The sequence below is a fragment of the Eptesicus fuscus genome, chromosome 18 (genome assembly GCF_027574615.1).
Source record: "Eptesicus fuscus isolate TK198812 chromosome 18, DD_ASM_mEF_20220401, whole genome shotgun sequence".
NCBI lineage: Eukaryota > Metazoa > Chordata > Mammalia > Chiroptera > Vespertilionidae > Eptesicus > Eptesicus fuscus.
The window spans coordinates 16,021,890-16,039,999 of record NC_072490.1 but is presented as its reverse complement, the minus strand read 5'-3'; the positions used below and the strand labels follow the sequence as shown (position 1 = coordinate 16,039,999).

The window sequence follows — 18,110 nt, the reverse complement described above, 5'->3', positions numbered from 1 at the left end:
TGTTACCCCTTAATAAGTCATAAGTTATACTACTTCCTCAACTCTTAACTACTGGTAACCAGGGACTTGTTTCCATCACTAATTTTGTCACTTTAAGAATCTTTGCCCTAGCCGGTTTGGCTTAGTGGATAGAGCATCGGCCTGTGGACTAAAGGGTCCCAGGTTCAATTCTGGTCAAGGGCACATGCCCAGGTTGTGGGCTCGATCCCCAATGGGGGCTGTGCAGGAGGCAACCAATCAATGATTCTCTCTCATCATTGATGTTTCTATATCTCTTCTTCTGTAAAATCAATAAAGATATATTTTTTTAAAAAAAGAATTACTACCAAAAAAAAGAATCTTATGTAAGTGGAATCATAGAATAAATAACTTTTTGAGATGATCTTTTCATTCAGCAATATGCCCTTGAGGTCCATCCAAGTTGCTGCTGTTATATATCAGTAGTTTCATTCTGTTTTATTAAGTGTAACTAGAGGCCCAGTGCACAAAATTAGTGCATGTGGGGTGTGTTCCTCAGCCCAGCCTGTACCCTCTCCATTCTGGGATCCCTCTCACAATCCAGGACTGCTGGCTCCCAACTGCTCGCCTGCCTGCCTTCCTGATTGCCCCTAACCACTTCTGCCTGCCAGCCTGATCCCCTAACCACTCCCCTGCCAGCCTGATTGATGCCTAACTGCTCCCCTGCCAGCCTGTTTTCCCCTAACTGCCCTCCCCTGCAGGCCTGGACTGCCCCCCCCTCCCCCCCAACTGCTCTTCCCTGCAGGCCCGGTCTCCCCCAACTTTCCTCCTCTGCCGGCCTGGCCACCCCTAACTGCCCTCCCCTGCAGGCTTGATCGTCCCCAACTGCCCTCCCTTGCAGGCCTGGTCCCTCCCAACTGCCCTTCCCTGCTGGCCTGATTGTCCACAACTGCCCTTCCTTGCAGGCCTGGTCCCTCCCAACTGCCCTTCCCTGCTGGCCTGATTGTCCACAACTGCCCTTTCTTGCAGACCTGGTCCCTCCCAACTGCCCTCCCCTGCTGGCCATCTTGTGGCAGCCATCTTGTGTCCACATGGGGGCAGCCATCTTGTGTGTTGGAGTTACGGTCAGTTTGCATATTACTATTTTATTAGATAGGAGGATAGGATAGAAGCCTGGTGCACGGGTGGGGGCCAGCTGGTTTGCCCTGAAGGGTGTCCAGGATCAGGGTGGGGGTTCCCTTGGGGTGTGGGGCAGCCTGGGCGAGGGGCTTGTGGTGGTCTGCAGGCCGGCCATGCCCCCCGGCGACCCAAGCGAAGGCCCTGGTATCTGGGATTTATTTATCTTCTAAAATTGAAACTTTGTAGTCTTGAGTGGAGCCAAGCCTCCTGCTTGCTCCATGGCTGCAGCCATTTTTGTTGGGATTTATTTATCTTCTATAATTGAAACTTTGTAGCCTTGAATAGAGGCCAAGGCAGGCCAGGGCTGTGGAAAGCTTGGCTTCCTTCATTGCTGGGGGCAACTCAAGCCTCCTGCTCTCTCCAGCTCCGTGGCTGCCACCATTTTTGTTGGGATTTATTTATCTTCTATAATTGAAACTTTGTAGCCTTGAGTGGAGTCCAGGGCCGTCCAGGCTGTGCGGAAAGCTTGGCTTCCTCCATTGCCAGGGAAACCCAAGCCTCCTGCTCGCTCCATGGCTGCAGCCATCTTGGTTGGGTTAATTTGCACACTCTCTCCTGATTGGCTGGTGGGCGTGGCTTGTGGTTGTAGTGGAAGTACGGTCAATTTGCATATTACTCTTTTATTAGAGTAATTCCATTTTCTGGATGAACCATTGTTGATCCATTCAGCAGTTGAGGGACTTTTGGATTATTTTCATGTTTTGGCTGTTACAAATAAACTGCAATGAACATTTATATACAGGTTTTAGCGTGAACCTAAGTTTTTATTTCTTTAGGATAAATCCTGAGGAGTATGTTTGCTGGGTCATATCGTAAGGTGTATGGTAAATTCTTTCACATTTATTGAGATTTGTTTCATAGTCCAGCCCATTTAGTGGAATATTTATAAATGTTAGGTTGTTAGTCGATGATGATGTTCAAGTACTTTACACTTTCAATATGTAAGTTAAATGTCTGTTTTTCTAATCTGCTTTATATATTTTGCATTCGCACATCGTGGATTCATTTTTATTTTATCAGAGTATATTCTCTGTTACTCCTTGTGGCAGATTTTATTTTACAAAGAAAGTCATGACATTATCTTCCATCCCCAATACTCTCTGTGACACGGTCTTGCCACAAAGAATGGAGCCTTAGTTCCCCCCACTTGAGTATATAGGCTGCTCGTAGTGATTTGAAATCAATATAATGTAGCTAGTGAAAGGGCAGAGCAGGACAGCACAAAATGTACTGTACCCTCCATCCTGTGTAACTATGTATATGACTCCTTTTTCTTAGAAAACCGCGAGAATGTAACAATTGCATGAACCTGCCAATAGGAATGTAGAGAAGTAGATTCAGTCCAAATTAGGCAATCTCTGTAACCCACGTCACTTCCCTAAGCACACCCAAATGTCCAACCCTTTATAATTCATCACTCCCCCGGGGTTCTCTCTCTGGCCCCACTGCTGCGTCAGGAGGAGGCTGGGAGCCAAACCCGGGTTTGAATAAAGACTCTTTGCTTTTGCATCGGAGAAAAGGCTCCCTAGTGGTTGATTATTGGGGACCCTGAACTCTGGGCATAACACTAGAAAGATGCTGCATGGCTTCCATGACAGGGCCAGAAAAGGCAATACTGCTTTCACTGGGTTATCTTGGAAGACTTACTCTAGCCATTTTTTCTCAGATTGCCCCTCTCATACATAACCTACCTGCCCTGTGTGAGAAGCCAAACCAAATGGAGTGGCCATGCATAGGTGCTCTGGCTTACAGTCCTCAACGAGCCCGTCTTTCAGCCATGCCAGCCCAGTTGTCACATACATAGGTGAAGAAAGAAGGCATCTTGGAATAAATCCTCTAGCCCCAGCAGCTATTGAAATCAACACCTGTCATGTGAGTCTACTGAGATGAGGCCTCAGACACTGTGAAGCAGAGAAGAGTCTATTCCACTTCACCTTTCTGAATTCCTGACCTTTTGGATCCCTATACAGTGTTTTACATCACTGAGATCCATTCGTGGCTTGTCACACATCTGTAGGGATACATTCTTTTTCAGTAGAGTTTGAAGGAGGTAAACTTCAGACTCTACATATCTGAAAATATGTTTAACTTCACTCTTAATTGGTTCTATAATTCTTGGATATAAAGTAATCTCTCTTAGAACTTTGAAGTTACTTCTCCATTATTGCATCCAGGTCTTGCCAGGGAAACATGATGTAATCTGATTCTCATTCCTTTGGGTGGGAAATGTATTTTCCCTTTTGAAGCTTTTAGGATTTTTGAGTTTCAGAGATTTCATCTAAGTGCGTGTAAGTAATTTATAGTCCATTTCTGTCCGAGGACTCGGGTCTTTTTATTTGCTTCAGTATATGTATCATAGGAATTTTAAAATAGGATTTTCCTTATTCTTTGAACTCTCTTATGAGTTGGTTACTTCTTGATTAATTACCGTGTGTTGTCCTTCATCAAATTAAGGTGATTCTTGGCTGTTTTGTTTTTGTTTGCTTTTTGATATGCCCTGTTACCCTCTCTAAGCTACCTGCATTTAGAGATTGTTGGTCACCACATATTACCAGGAAGAGTTTAGGGGTTTCTGGTCCTAGGTGTTTTGAGATACTGGGAAACTTCCTGATGAACTTTTGGGGATAATTACCTGTTATTTACCTCTTTTATCCATAGTCTGAAAGCAGCAGCAGATGTGACTCACTTGGCTCCTACTCAAGTATTTCAACCAATAAAACTTTAGTTTCCTCAATGCAAGTCTTTTGCTCCTTATTTTTGCTGCTTCTGAGCATGGAGCAACACCTACTTGTCCTGGGGAAAAACTACTTCCTGGAATCTGATCTCATTTGCCCTTTGTCTTTTAGTAAGGTGACCAGATCGTCCCGCTTTTGGCGGGACAGTCCCGATTTTTAACAATTTGTCCCGCGTCCCACGGCGTTTTAAAAAAGCGGGATGATCTGGTCACCTTACTTTTAGAGATTCTTGATCATTTTAGTTTTCTGAGGACACTTTCCATTTGTTTTTATTTATTTATTTTCTTAATCCTTACCCGAAGACATGATTTTATTGAATTTTAGAAAGCGAGGAATGGGGACAGAGAGATAAACATGGAAGTGAAAGAAATATCTATCAGTTTCCTTCCCCACAGGCCCCAACCCAGGATCAAACCTGCAACCTAGGCATGTGCCCTGACCAGGAATCAAACCGGCAACCTTTCAGTGTATGAACAACGCTCCAACCAACTGAAACACCTGGCCAGGACACTTTCCATTTGTTTTTCAGGACTCTAGGAATTTAAGGAGCAGGTGGGGACTCTGTAGCAGGTTCTCAGTCTACTACTTTAATCTGATTGTGGAAGTTGTGTTTAAAATGCACAGAAATCTCACAGGCTTTTTTTTTTTTTATGCACATAATAGTTCTACTTTTTCTTCTGCCAGTTCTGGCTTTCTTAAACCACTCTTATTACTAAATACATTATTCGTGTGTCTCTTAATCTTGGATCTCACTATCGATAAACATCATCATCATCTATCCTTGGATCTTAGTATTGATAAAAACTCCTCTTGTGGATTATATTAATTTAAAAAAATATAATCTTTTAGTCTATGACTTAATTTTGACAAGATTACATGAAATATGTTATAGTTTGCAGAAATTTTAGAAAGTTGTTGCCTATGTCTTACTTTTTTTTCTGCTGTATATAAAAATTATTTGGAATGATTTTTAGTGACTGAAATAATCACAATTTTATGAAGTTATAAAACAGTTTTTAACATATTTGCATAGGCTTTTATTTAAGTAAACCACAGTGCTTATTTCCCCCCATACAGGTGATTTACTTGAGACTTACCTATATTAAAGAAATATCTCCTTTTTTTTTCAGAGGAGCATCTCAGACATGTTGAAAAAGATGTTTTGATCCCTAAAATAATGAGGGAAAAGGCCCGAGAGAGATGTTCTGAACAAGTTCAAGGTAATATTCAAATATTCATATGAAGATCAAATACATTTTTTATAATATGATCTGAATTTAATCCTTAGCCTTAGAGTCAAGTAGTCAATGAATTAATATGTATGAATTGTTTCTCACCCTTTCACTGAGATACCAGGGTTTCAGCTTTCAGAACTTCCAGATAATATTGAATTCATTTACAACTTAAAAATATTCTCTCAAATTATTAGTAAAAAACGATTTTTCCCCCCAAAGTATAGTTATGTATAGAGACTTAGTATGAGTATTTTGGAGAAACAAATCACTCTGGTGGTTTTGATAGAGCAAGAAGAAACATAAAATAAAACATGTACCTATTTTTATCTGTCAACATATTCATACAGGAATATATTTCAAGATGATTTTCTCTGGTGTCATTGTCTATTGCTAAATTGTTCATGGAATTCCATAGTACTTATTATGAGTCTGTTGCTTTTTTAATGTTTTATCTTGATGAGTAGAAGCTATTTATGTAAATCAGGGGTAGGGAACCCTTTCTGCATAGGGCCATTTGGATATTTATAACTTTACTAGAGGCCCGATGCACAAAATTCATGCAAGAGTAGGCCTTCCTGCCCTAGCCAATTTTGCTCAGTGGATAGAGAGCCAGCCTGCGGACTGAAGGGTCCAGGGTTCAATTCCGGTCAAGGACACATGCCTGGATTGCGGGCTTGATCCCCAATAGGGGGTGTGCAGAAGGCAGCCAATAATTCTCATCATTGATGTTTCTATCTCTGTCCCTCTTCCTTCCTCTCTGAAATCAATAAAAATATGTTTAGAAAAAGAAAAAAAAAAGAGTAGGCCTTCCTTCCCCAGGCTGCCGGCACTGGCTTCCCTCTGGCACCCGGAACCCGGGCTTCCCTTGCAGCCCCGGCTTCGTCCAGAAGGTCTTCCAGAAGGAAATTCAGCTGTCTGGTCTAATTAGCATATTATGCCTTTATTATTATAGATTCTCAGGCCATACAAAATTATCGACTTAAAAATTGGCCTGCTATATTTGGTCAAACATTTATTTACCTCTCCCCTAATGCCTTGGCAGGGCCAGACCAAATGATTTTGCTGGCCTTATATGGCCCTCAGGCCAGACATTCCCCACCCCTGAAAATGGATGTATGCTTTCTTAGAGAATGTTTTAAAATATTTTTAATACAACCTTGCTATATTCTGTAAACCTAGAGATGTATTGTTGATTAATATGTAACATGGTGAAAAATGTAAGCAAATCAGTGGGAGGTGAAAAATTAGGCTATAATTATTAAAAAGTCAGTTGGCAGTATTACTGTAGAAATGTCTTTTAAAAATAATCTACCTCTTGGAATGGGCAGCTAAAAGAAAGAGTGTAAAATTTTGCTAAGGTAGGCTATTTTCCTGGATCCCCTTCCTTACTTTGCCCATCTTCATTGATGGACCACAGTAATTCTTAGCGGGAGTGATGCGCTGCCACTTCACTACAGGTTTCTCTAGGGAAGTCAGGCTGTGTCAACTGTAGTTTTGGGACTTTGGATCCTGGGAATATTTCTGTTCCTCTGATGTCTCTCCTTAGAGAATGACCTTTGTGATAAATGGATGGAGGCAGTAAAAAAGAAGAATAGTTCCTCAGAACTGACATTGTATGATGGTCATTTCTGTTTCTTATATGACTTATTTGGACATATTCCAGTTTAACTCCATTTATAAATTAGATTTAAATTAAATCCATCTATATATATATAATCTATATATATAAAAAGCTAATATGCAGAGTGTCCCCACAGGAGTTAGACCAGGAGACCAGGAGTTCTATCGCTCATTTTGATGTGCCTGACCACCAGGGGGCGGCACAGTACAAAGGAAGGCCCCATCCAGCAGCCAGGGAAGGGAGGCCCAAGCTGGCAGCCAGAAGGCCCCGATTGGTCCTGATCACTGGCCAGGCCTAGGGACCCTACCCATGCACGAATTTTGTGCACCGGGCCTCTAGTTTATAAATAAATTTGTTTATAAATTACCAATAATTTATTAGTGTCATTCTGTGGTATTGCTCTTGCTTTCATTATAAAGTAGTTGCTCAATCAGAGCACTTTATAAAGTAGTTGCTCAATCAGAGCACTATAAAGTAGTTGCTCAATCAGAGCACTTTATAAAGTAGTTGCTCAATTATAAAGTAGTTGCTCAATCAGAGCACTTTCCTTTTACACACCCCGACTCCCCCATGTGTCAGGGAAAATTAACCCATTGGCACCTGGGTTCAGTGCACATCTGGCATTGGCAGGTATGCTGATAGTCTCAGGCAGGGTTCAGTGCACATCTGGCATTGGCAGGTATGCTGATAGTCTCAAGAGATAATCCTTCACTTGCCTCATAGAACTTTAACATATATATATCCTGATTCAGGTGGGGCAGTTATAACTTAAAAATGGATAATAAAATTATAGTGTTAGGGTTAACTTTTCACTACCAGGAAAATCTACTTTAATAAGTAACTGGTCTAAAGTTATAAATATGAGTTGTATTTATGCAGTCTTGTAACACATTAATTTGATATCTAGAGTGATAGATTGACTTTTTACTCCCATGATTCAGATGAAAATGCAGAATGATTGTGTGGCTTTGGGTTTTAGAACTGTCTTTTCTTACTCATAGATGATGAAACTTTGTTTTTGAAATGTAGGAGAGTGTAAGTTTAAAGTATTTATTTGTTTGTGTTCCACAACTACCACTTTGTAATGGGTACAGAAAAAAATGTTTAATTTTTGCTTCTTCATAAAAATTTACTTTGTTTAGGCTGTTGACATGGTTCAGTTTCTCTTATTAACATACTTAAAATCTTCTGAAGATTGAAAGCATATTAAAATTTGGGTTATTTAAATGCATTTGTAATTATTAGAACATGTTATAACAATTGATTTTTTAACAATTGAAATTTTATAGATAATCATATATTGATTTTTTTTTTAGGCCATATGGTCCAGAACAGTGTTTTAGAATCTAAAATTGATTATTTTCTAAAGGAATAATCCTTAGTATTCTTTCTGTTTAACCTTGTGAATTAAGAAAGAACATACATTGGTATTACTTAAGCGGCCGAGCAACAGCTATATTTAAACTGAACAACAAGATGCAAATTAGAGTCAGAATACTTCCGTTATAATTTATTTACTATTTATCACCTTTGCTTTATTAAATAATTACAGGGTTTTATATAAAAGCATTACGCATTGTATAGTTCTTACATAAAGATATAGGAATTTTAATAAGTGATCTGACTTTCTGCTAAATGCCTGAAACATGATTATGTAGGAAAGCTTTTCTGTTTGATTTTTTTTTTTTTTCTCATGTCATTGCAACCCAGTTGATCATAAGAATTGGGTCAGGCTGCCAGCAACTTAGGTTTGTGAAGGGAATGGAACAGCTTTTTGAGGGACAAAGAGAAATGAAATCACTTTCAATGAAAGCAAGATGCCTCATTATAGTCACCAACAGCAGTTATTGACAGCTACACTTCCTATTAACAAGGAGCATTTAACTAAGAGTTTGGCTGTTGGATCTTTGGACTTGATCTAATTTGCTAGCATTAATTAGTTTCTTTTGAGCACAGACACTTGGTGCTCACAGCTATAGATTTGGAGGGCTAATTAGGATAGAAAATTGAACAGAATGGGGTAAGGCATTAACCTTCAACCATTACCAGCTGGGACACTGATAAAGACCACAGAGTCCAAATGCTCCCTATTGATGTGAAGAGTACCCTAATGAATATCAATTTCAGCCAGGTTGCTATATACTTACTAGTTTTCTCTTCATTATAAAGTTTAACCAGCTTCCATGATACCTTCATTATCTATACATACACTATTGTTTTTCATTATACACTGATTTAGTCTGAGTTGCACATTTCACCTTATGTTTTAAACATAAAATTTATCTTTAGTAGCAGATAATATTTAGAATATCTCACCAGTACAGTAAAATTTAATTTTTATCTACAATGACATGATTCTAATTCTACATTGAATTTTTATAGTCTTGCCCTCCTGAAAGCCAAAACAGAAGTCCCCTTCCACCAAACATGATGGTGGAATCATTTTTTTTCTTGGGTCTGGGAGTTAACAACTTGTGTCTTTAGGGATGTGGTTGATGACCTTTGGAGGTTACTTTCCACTCTGTGACTTTTTCCATGTTTAAATATTTTTATTGTTTTCACAGAGGGAGAGAGAGAGAGAGAGAGATCAAAACATCAATGAGGAGAGAGAATCATCAATCGGCTGCCTCCTGCACGGCCCACACCGGGATCGAGCCCAAAACCTGGGCATGTGCCCCTGACCAGAATCGAACCTGGGACCCCCCAGTCCTCAGGCTGACACTCTATCCACTAAGCCAAACCAGTCATGGATCCCATGTGTTTTGACATTTTGCTAACTTAATGATTTATATTTTCTATGTTAGTAATATTTTAAAAATAATTTTTGTCATGTATTTTGGTAAATTATGCATTCTAGTAATTATAAATTTCACTTCTGGAAATAGAGCCTCCATTAAGAGAGTCACTGAATTGCTGTATTTTGTGAAAAATCCTCATTATATTTGCTTTTTTGGATTGCATAGTTGACATCTGATATTGTCTCTATGCTGAAGAATGAAGTTTGCTTTAAAAATAATAACCTTTTTTTTTTCCTTTTGCAATGACAGATCAAGACCAAAAAAGTACATTGTCATCAGGGATGGCCTAGAACTTTCTTTAACCTAGCTATATTCTCCTACTTACCAACTCCTTTCATCCTTTGGGCCTTTTACATTGTTTTAATGTTTCTTTTATATCATTTTCTTCTGTTGCCATGTTTTTGATCTTCTGACCAACAGGTGGGGCTTGGTTCTAAAGGAATTATATATAATATAAGAAAGCAAGGAATATTTGTTTTTTTCTGAAACATCAAAGAGCTATCCTATCTAATAGAGGGAATATGCTAATTGACCCTCACGCTGTCACAAAGATGGTGGCACCCACAGCCAATAAGGGGGGAATATGCTAATTGACTGCCCCACCCTCAAAGATGACAGCGCCCACAGCCAATGAGGAGGGAATAAGCTAATTGACTGCCGTGCCATCAAAGATGGCGGCGCCCACAGCCACAAGATGGTGGCGCCCAGTCCCCTCAGCCCCGCTGGGGCTGCAGGCGCGTGGCAAGGCCGGTCTCACCCGCAGGTGGGCTCGGCCGCTCCACGCGCCTGCCAGTTCACCAACATTAACCAACACTGAAGTGGAGATGTAAAATATCTTTATACTGGTTTGATAATACATAAAATTACCAAATATGATATCTGTTACAGTACATATTATGTATGTATTCTAAAAAATATAAAGAGTATGTTATGTACTCTAAGAAACAAATGGACTATTTTCATTTCTAAATGTTGGCATTCTTTTAAAACTAGAAGCTGTTGTTCATGAACTTGACAGGCAATGATGTTTGTTTGCCAGAGATGAAGGGACACTCTTCTCAGACTGCAATGGCATAACCTCTGGCATTTATGAAGTGTCATGCTGCTGTGTGAGGAAGAGCATTAACTGCAGTGTAGTGTTTCTACATAGTTAACTGAGACAGTCTTTCTTTCATTCTTACAGGTGACCTTAGGCATATATTATTCACTAGAGGCCCAGTGCACGAATTCATGCACAGCCTGCCTGGCCCAACCCCAGTTGGGGTGAGGGGGCCGATCAGTGGTGGGGCCGGCTGTGGGGAGGAGCCACGGGCAGTTGGCCAGCCAGCCCTGCCCTCGATTGGGGTGGAGGGACAATCAGTGAGGTTGCCAAAGAACCTGCCAAAGTCTGTCTTCTTTCCCAAAGTTCTTGATTAGCCTCCAGTCAAATCATAGATTAATATCAAACACATGACTAGAATCCAGTTCTCTTTGAAAAACATATTGTCTCACTTTTAGTTGTCTTTCTAAGCCTATTGGATCCTTGAGCTCAGGTGATATTTCCATTCTGACAGTAGCCCTTTATTGTGCTGGAGGATGCCTTTATGATTAGTAGTAGCAATTCTGTTCCAACTCAGTACAGATTAATGCAGCTGCAACCTTTGATTACTTTTCTCATCACTCAGATATACAGACTGAACTCTAGACCATCCTGGAAGAGTCAAGACCATATTTGGAAATTTCATACTCATTTTCAAGGGAGCCAGACAGTCATTGAACCCTAAATTATGTCAGTACAGGGTACAAATTCAATTTTAAGATATGTTGCATCCTATTCTATGCCTGGCATATCTCCTATATATTTATTTTATACCTAGCTCATAAACTTTAAACTTTTGAAAAGTTGAATTTCTGATCATATAGAAGGTTTGACTAACGATACTTTTTTATGTGCTAGTGTGAAAAATTGCAACTGTTTTTCTCTTATTTTGGCCTCAGGAGACCATATGTTCAACATACATATGGTTGATTTATTAAGGAACTCTTTAGTTTTGTTAGTCCCCATGATTTTTAGAGTGGACATAATTACTCAATGTTCAGTGATAAAGGATTCATGCAATTTCTTCTGTATTACCTTCTCCTTCCACATTGCCCCTGGTCAGATTTATTCAGATGATGAAATTCAAATCATATTTTTATTGTAGAACCTCTTTTCTGTCATTATAATTAGAGCGCATTTGATGTTCATCTCTCACACATAGGCTAGATCAGCGGTCCTCAATCCTTGCTATACATCAGAATTATCTGATGCATAATTCAGGCTCCTTTTCACAAAGAAAGGTATTTTTTGTTTGTTTTTTCCGTAAGCTCCCAAGGTGAGTTGAATATACGACCAGGGTTTGAGAAACAAGGGATTAGCCAAAGGCACAAAATTATCCCTTAAAGCAGCTCACAGTAACAGGCCACATGGATTTTACTCCTGTTCCCAGCACATTTTATATATATATATATGTTTTTAATTGAGGTAGAGTTGACAATACTTTTTTATATTAGTTTCAGGTGTACAACATAGTGATTTGACATTTATACAGTTTATGAAGTGATCACCATGATAAATCTAGAAACCATCTGTTACTATACAAAATTATATTATTGACTATATTCTCTGTCCTGAACATTACATTCCCAGGACTTATTTATTTTATAACTTGAGGTTTGTATATGTTAAAGTTATATACTTCATTACTTAGAGTGCTCTTTTTCATATAAACTCTAAGGTTTTGGTTGTTTTGTTGGTGCTATTTTTAGTTTTTATGTGTTTTCTATTTTCTAAAACTTTATCTGCCTTACTTTCAACTTGGAAGTTGAGCCCCAAATTATCTATGCCAGCCTTCAAGTTTTTTTCCCAGTGAGCCAGAGATTCTTAGCAAACTCTAAGGAAATAATGAACTTAAGTATGCTCTTGTACTCTTAAACCTTGACCCCTTTGTTCCCCTGTAAATTATATGTCTACTTCCTTTCCCCTTTTCCTGTTCTGAAAATTAGTAACCTCGTGCATGGCACACAAACTTCATTCTTTTCCGTAGTCCTTCTCTTTTGTGTTCTATCATTACATGGTTTGGGTTGTCAAATTTCATATATAGATTCTAATCATCAGCAGAGATTGGTTTGTGATTGTTTTCGATCCCTGAGTCCACAGGATGTAATGTGAATACTTAGTTTACAAGATTAGCAAAGAAAGTTATGACAGAGAAAAAGTCTTTGACCAGCACGTTAGTGTATTCTTTGCCCTCCCCAAGGTGGTGGTTCTGGTGCTGAGCACAGTAGATAAAGAGCCTCAGGTGACATGCCCTATTGGGAAGGAGGGCCTCCTGTGGTGACACATTCAAAAACTGTTTATGGGTTCAGTTAAAATTTTGTTCCAGTTAGCAAGTACACATTACAGTGTATGTATACAAATATGAGAGTGGATCTTTTAGAAATCTTAAATTTGGATGAAAAGAAAACCTCATGATTTATCACATTATCAATTCATTAGAATAATCCTGTATATCACCCAGGTAAATTCTCAGCTCATTCTATTGTGTTACTCTGGAGGTATATACATATTAGACTTGTATATGCTCAGTTTTTGAGTGTCACTAAGGAAATGCTGATTTAAATATGATGTTGAGTTGTATAGGTTAGTGGTCTAAGCTAACATTGATATAACAACTCGATTTTTGCTGTATAAGTATTTTGAGTGGGCCTAAATGAATATCAACATTTGTACATCATGATTTAGAGTTAACTTAGATGCCTCTTCATATTTTTGACCTTGAAGGAACATTGGTTTTCCTATAGTGCAGTGATTCTCAACCTTTCTAATGCCGCGACCCTTTAATACAGTTCCTCATGTTGTGGTGACCCCCAACCATAAAATTATTTTCGTTGCTACTTCATAACTGAAATTTTGCTACTGTTAATGAATCATAATGTAAATATCTTTGTTTTCCGATGGTCTTAGGCTCTACAGTAGCGGTTCTCAACCTGTGGGTCGCGACCTGTGGGAACCATGTAGAAGATAGGAAAGACATACTTAACCAGTCTATTTATAGAGTTGTTATATCAATGTTAGTTAGACTACTAACCTATACAACTCAACAACATCATATTTGAATCAGCATTTCCTTAGTGACACTCAAAAACTGAGCATATACAAGTCTAATATGTATATACCTTAGCAGGGTCGCCTAAGACCATCGGAAAACACAGATATTTACAGTACGATTCATAACAGTAGCAAAATTATAGTTATGAAGTAGCAACGAAAATAATTTTATGGTTGGGGGTCACCACAACATGAGGAACTGTATTAAAGGGTCGCGGCATTAGAAAGGTTGAGAACCACTGCTATAGTAGGTTATATTGGGTAGTTTATACAGGGTCAATTCGCGACCCACAGGTTGAGAACTGCTAGCAGGGTCGCCTAAGACCATCGGAAAACACAGATATTTACATTATGATTCATAACAGTAGGAAAATTACAGTTATGAAGTAGCAACGAAAATAATTTTATGGTTGGGGGTCACCACAACATGAGGAACTGTATTAAAGGGTCGCGGCATTAGAAAGGTTGAGAACCACTGCTATAGTAGGTTGGTTATATCAGGTAGTTTATATAGGGTTAATGGTTATTGAGATTGGATTCTTCACCTTTTTACCCATTTTAACATGCCATTTAATAAATGTAAAGTTATGCAAAGCATTTATATTAAATAGACTGGTTAAGTATGTCTTTCCTATCTTCTACATGGTTCCCACTGAGAGTGTTAATTTTCAATTATTCATTTATTATGTGTGTTATTCAGGAATATGCCTATAAGAATATGCCATATTCTTGATCTTTGAATTATCATTGTTAAAGAACACACTCCTTAGTATTTTTTATTAGTGGGTGGCATATATCAGTTTTCTTCTTTTCATTTATTCCCTTTTGTTTTGAAGCAAAAGTTCCAAGATATAAGGAAATAGGTCATGGTGTCTGTGAACTGAGGAACTGAAGTATAGTATGAAGTAAAAATTGAAGCTTAGTTGCCCTCTAGGGGTTCCATTTTAACACAGCACATGTCAAAGAAATTTAATGAGATCTTTTCTGGGAGGGGTGGATCTGAATAGAGAAACTCTTATTTTTCATTTTCTGGTACTGTGTGACTCGTCAACAGCAAGCTGATTTTGACTATTTATTACAAGTGAGCATATCTCACTTTTGTAACCTAAATACAGGTTAATTAAACATCCTTTTGGGGGTTTGTTTTTAAAGCCAGAGTACCTGTGCCAGAATAATCCAGCTATCAACATAGTCTCAAGAATTACTTGGCGACAATCTACAAATCCTTTTCTAGTACTCTTTTGTCTCCTCAGTGTCATCTCTGTAGAGTACTTTTATGTCAGGTCCCTCCCCTCTTCTGCCAAAATTCAGTACAGACCTTTCTTTGTGGAAAGGAGCCTAAGCCTGAATTATACCTCAGATAATTCTGATGTATAGCAAGGATTGAGGACCGCTGATCAAGCCTATGTGTGAGAGATGAACATCAGATGCACTCCAATTATAATGTCAGAGAAGAGGTTCTACAATAAAAATCTTTATGCTTTCAGGATGTGATCTTGAAATTTTTTTCTTTTACGTTTAGCATCTTTGATTGGTTTTTTTGTCTGGATTGGTGAGAATGTTTCTCCTAATTTGAAACATATTGACTGTTGGCTCTCTAGCCTAAATGGTGCCCAGCTTTGCATCACTTGAGGTCTAGGTGATTCCTGTTGGAATCTGTGTGTGATGCAAAGTTCTATACTTTGTAAGAGCATTAGGCTTTCTGTTTGGAAAGAGGGAATTTTTTCTTTTTTGTTATCGAAAAGTTTAACTTGGACTTGAGTAAATGGTAAATATGGAGTTTATTTTGTGTGCAGATATTTAAATGTCTTGAATATTTGAGCACATTTTAATATCAACTATGAAAATTCACATTTATTGATATGTTTTTTAAAGATTTGTGTATATATTTTAATAATGCTCTTTTATTACCTCTAGGATGCTATAAAGCTTTATTTCTTTTAATATATGTTTATCTCCCCCGTAGTTATATTGAGCTTTCCAATTTATTTTCTCATGGTTATGGAAAAATGTCTATTAAAATTCTCAGAACCTCTTTTTTATCATTAATTTATAATTATTTTATTTTTATAGTTTAGGTTTTATCTGTTAATTATTTTAATATCCAAAATTTTCTATTGGATTTTGATATATATTAAAATATTAAGTTGGCTATTATATAAATTTGTGCTGTCTTGTACAGTAGGCACTATTCATATTAGCCATTTAATATTTCTTAGTAGCACTAGCCACTTTTTAAATGCTTGATAGCCACATGTGGTCTCTGGCTACAATATCGGATAATGCAGATATTGATCATTTCCATCACTGCAAAAAGTACTGTTGGATAGCACTGGTACAGAGACATGAGACATCTTTTTAAGTGTATATTTAAAAAGACTTTAATACTGGTAGTTCTCTCTGCAAAATGAACTGAAACATGAAAACATGTCTTTCTCTTTTGTTCTATTTTATCAAAAGAATATTTTTGGAAACAACTGTAATTGAAACTGATCACATATGAAGTAGTTTTACCTGTTTATCTTAAAAACCAGCATAATTTTGGATTATGAGCTAATGTTATCAATTGCTTTAATAAAAATTATATATTTTTGAAATATATAAAAACATCTACTTTATCTCCATCTTGTGGTAGAAATATATGGAAATCCTATTCTTTCTCATTACTGTAAATGTAACATTAGGTGTTGTTTATTAACAAAGTTTTAGGTCTTACTCAAGGATCCAATTAAAAATAATTTTAGACTTTGTAATCATTATTAAGGGGGAAATCCAGACCTGCATCTGGCATTCTGAATATGTCAGAATATCCAAATAAAGAATGTAAACATTTTAATCATGGTTGAGAGGAAAAACAAATAAGAAAGCTGCTTACTTTCAAATGTAATTATGTGTTGTTAAAGAGGACTTTAAGGTTTCTATCATACATCAATGAAGTTTCATAAATTGTTTCTTACAGACATAAATAGTTTTTTAAAGTATTTTTTTAATGTTTTTATTGATGTTAGAGAGAGAGGAAGGGAGAGGGAGAGATAGAAATATTGATGAGAGAGAAACATCAATCATCGATCGGCTGCCTCCTACATGCCCTGTACTAGAGAACAAGCCCACAACCTGGGTATGTGTGCCCTGACTGGGAATAGAACCAGCAACTAACTTTCTTTCTTTCTTTCTTTCTTTCTTTCTTTCTTTCTTTCTTTCTTTCTTTCTTTCTTTCTTTCTTCCTTCCTTCCTTTTCCTTTTCCTTTTCCTTTTCCTTTTCCTTTTCCCTTTCCCTTTCCCTTTCCCTTTCCCTTTCCCTTTCCCTTTCCCTTTCCCTTTCCCTTTCCCTTTCCCTTTCCCTTTCCCTTTCCCTTTCCCTTTCCCTTTCCCTTTCCCTTTCCCTTTCCCTTTCCCTTTCCCTTTCCCTTTCCCTTTCCCTTTCCCTTTCCCTTTCCCTTTCCCTTCCTTTCTTTTCTTTTCTTTTCTTTTCTTTTCTTTTCTTTTCTTTTCTTTTCTTTTCTTTTCTTTTCTTTTCTTTTCTTTTCTTTTCTTTTCTTTTCTTCTCTCTTTCTTTTTTTTTGGTATAGCAAAGGTGGAAGTTGATTGAGAAATAAGCACAGACTCCCAGGTGGGGAGGAGGAAGAGTCCCCGGGCAACTTGTTGTTATTGGGTTGACACTCAACCACCCAGCCACACTGGCTGGGCAATAATTTTCATTTTTATAGTTTCTAGTTTTTTTTAATGTGCTCACAACTCTTTTGTGGATGATTCTATTTATAAAATTAATTTTTGAAATAAATAAAAAATTAGCATTAAAATACTTAGTAAACTGTAGCATTCTGTATACATAAAATTACCTTTTAAAAATATGATGTATCACAGGTTTAAGAACATATTTCAAATCAGATATATCTCTTTCATTTTCTTTGTAATTAAACATTTTTAATTTTTTATGATGAAATATATATGACCTAATATTTTTAAATTGTTATTTTAGTTTTTTTTTTTAATTTTTAAAAAATATATTTTATTGACTTTTTACAGAGAGGAAGGGTGAGGGATAGAGAGTTAGAAACATTGAGAGAAACATCAATCAGCTGCATCCTGCACCCTCCCCACTGGGGATGTGCCCACAACCAAGGTACATGCCCTTGACCGGAATCGAACCTGGGACCCTTGAGTCCACAGGCCAATGCTCTATCCACTGAGCCAAACCGGTTAGGGCTATTTTAGTTTTTTAAGTTAACACTAATACTGTTTACAAAGCAATATTAATTTAGAGTTCATTTTTAATATAGAAAGTTCTGTGATTGCTCTGGGAACCTTAAATAATATTTTAATTAAATTCTAAGATTTTAGGAAGAATTTTATGCAGCAAATAGACTTTCCAGCTAGATTAGATTTATATAGCCTTTAAAAAATTTGTTTATTTTGTAATTTGATTACCAGTTTATTTATCTTAGTAATAAGTTT

The 18,110-nt window shown here is 37.6% G+C and overlaps 1 protein-coding gene across 8 annotated transcripts in view; it reads left to right on the top strand.

Annotated features, from left to right (window-relative positions):
* The window catches only part of CMC1 (C-X9-C motif containing 1), a 76,167-nt gene that overhangs the window by 14,926 nt on the left and 43,131 nt on the right, over window positions 1–18,110 (top strand). For 5 of the 8 annotated variants that reach the window (XM_054708143.1, XM_054708142.1, XM_054708144.1 and 2 more), the window contains exon 2: window positions 5,003–5,092. In XM_054708143.1, the coding sequence (XP_054564118.1) occupies window positions 5,003–5,092 (90 nt within the window). Of the gene's footprint in view, window positions 1–2,990; window positions 3,010–3,365; window positions 3,426–4,284; window positions 4,425–5,002; window positions 5,093–18,110 lie in introns of those variants that run through there. The other 3 variants (XM_054708145.1, XM_028130252.2, XM_054708146.1) reach the window with 3 other exon arrangements.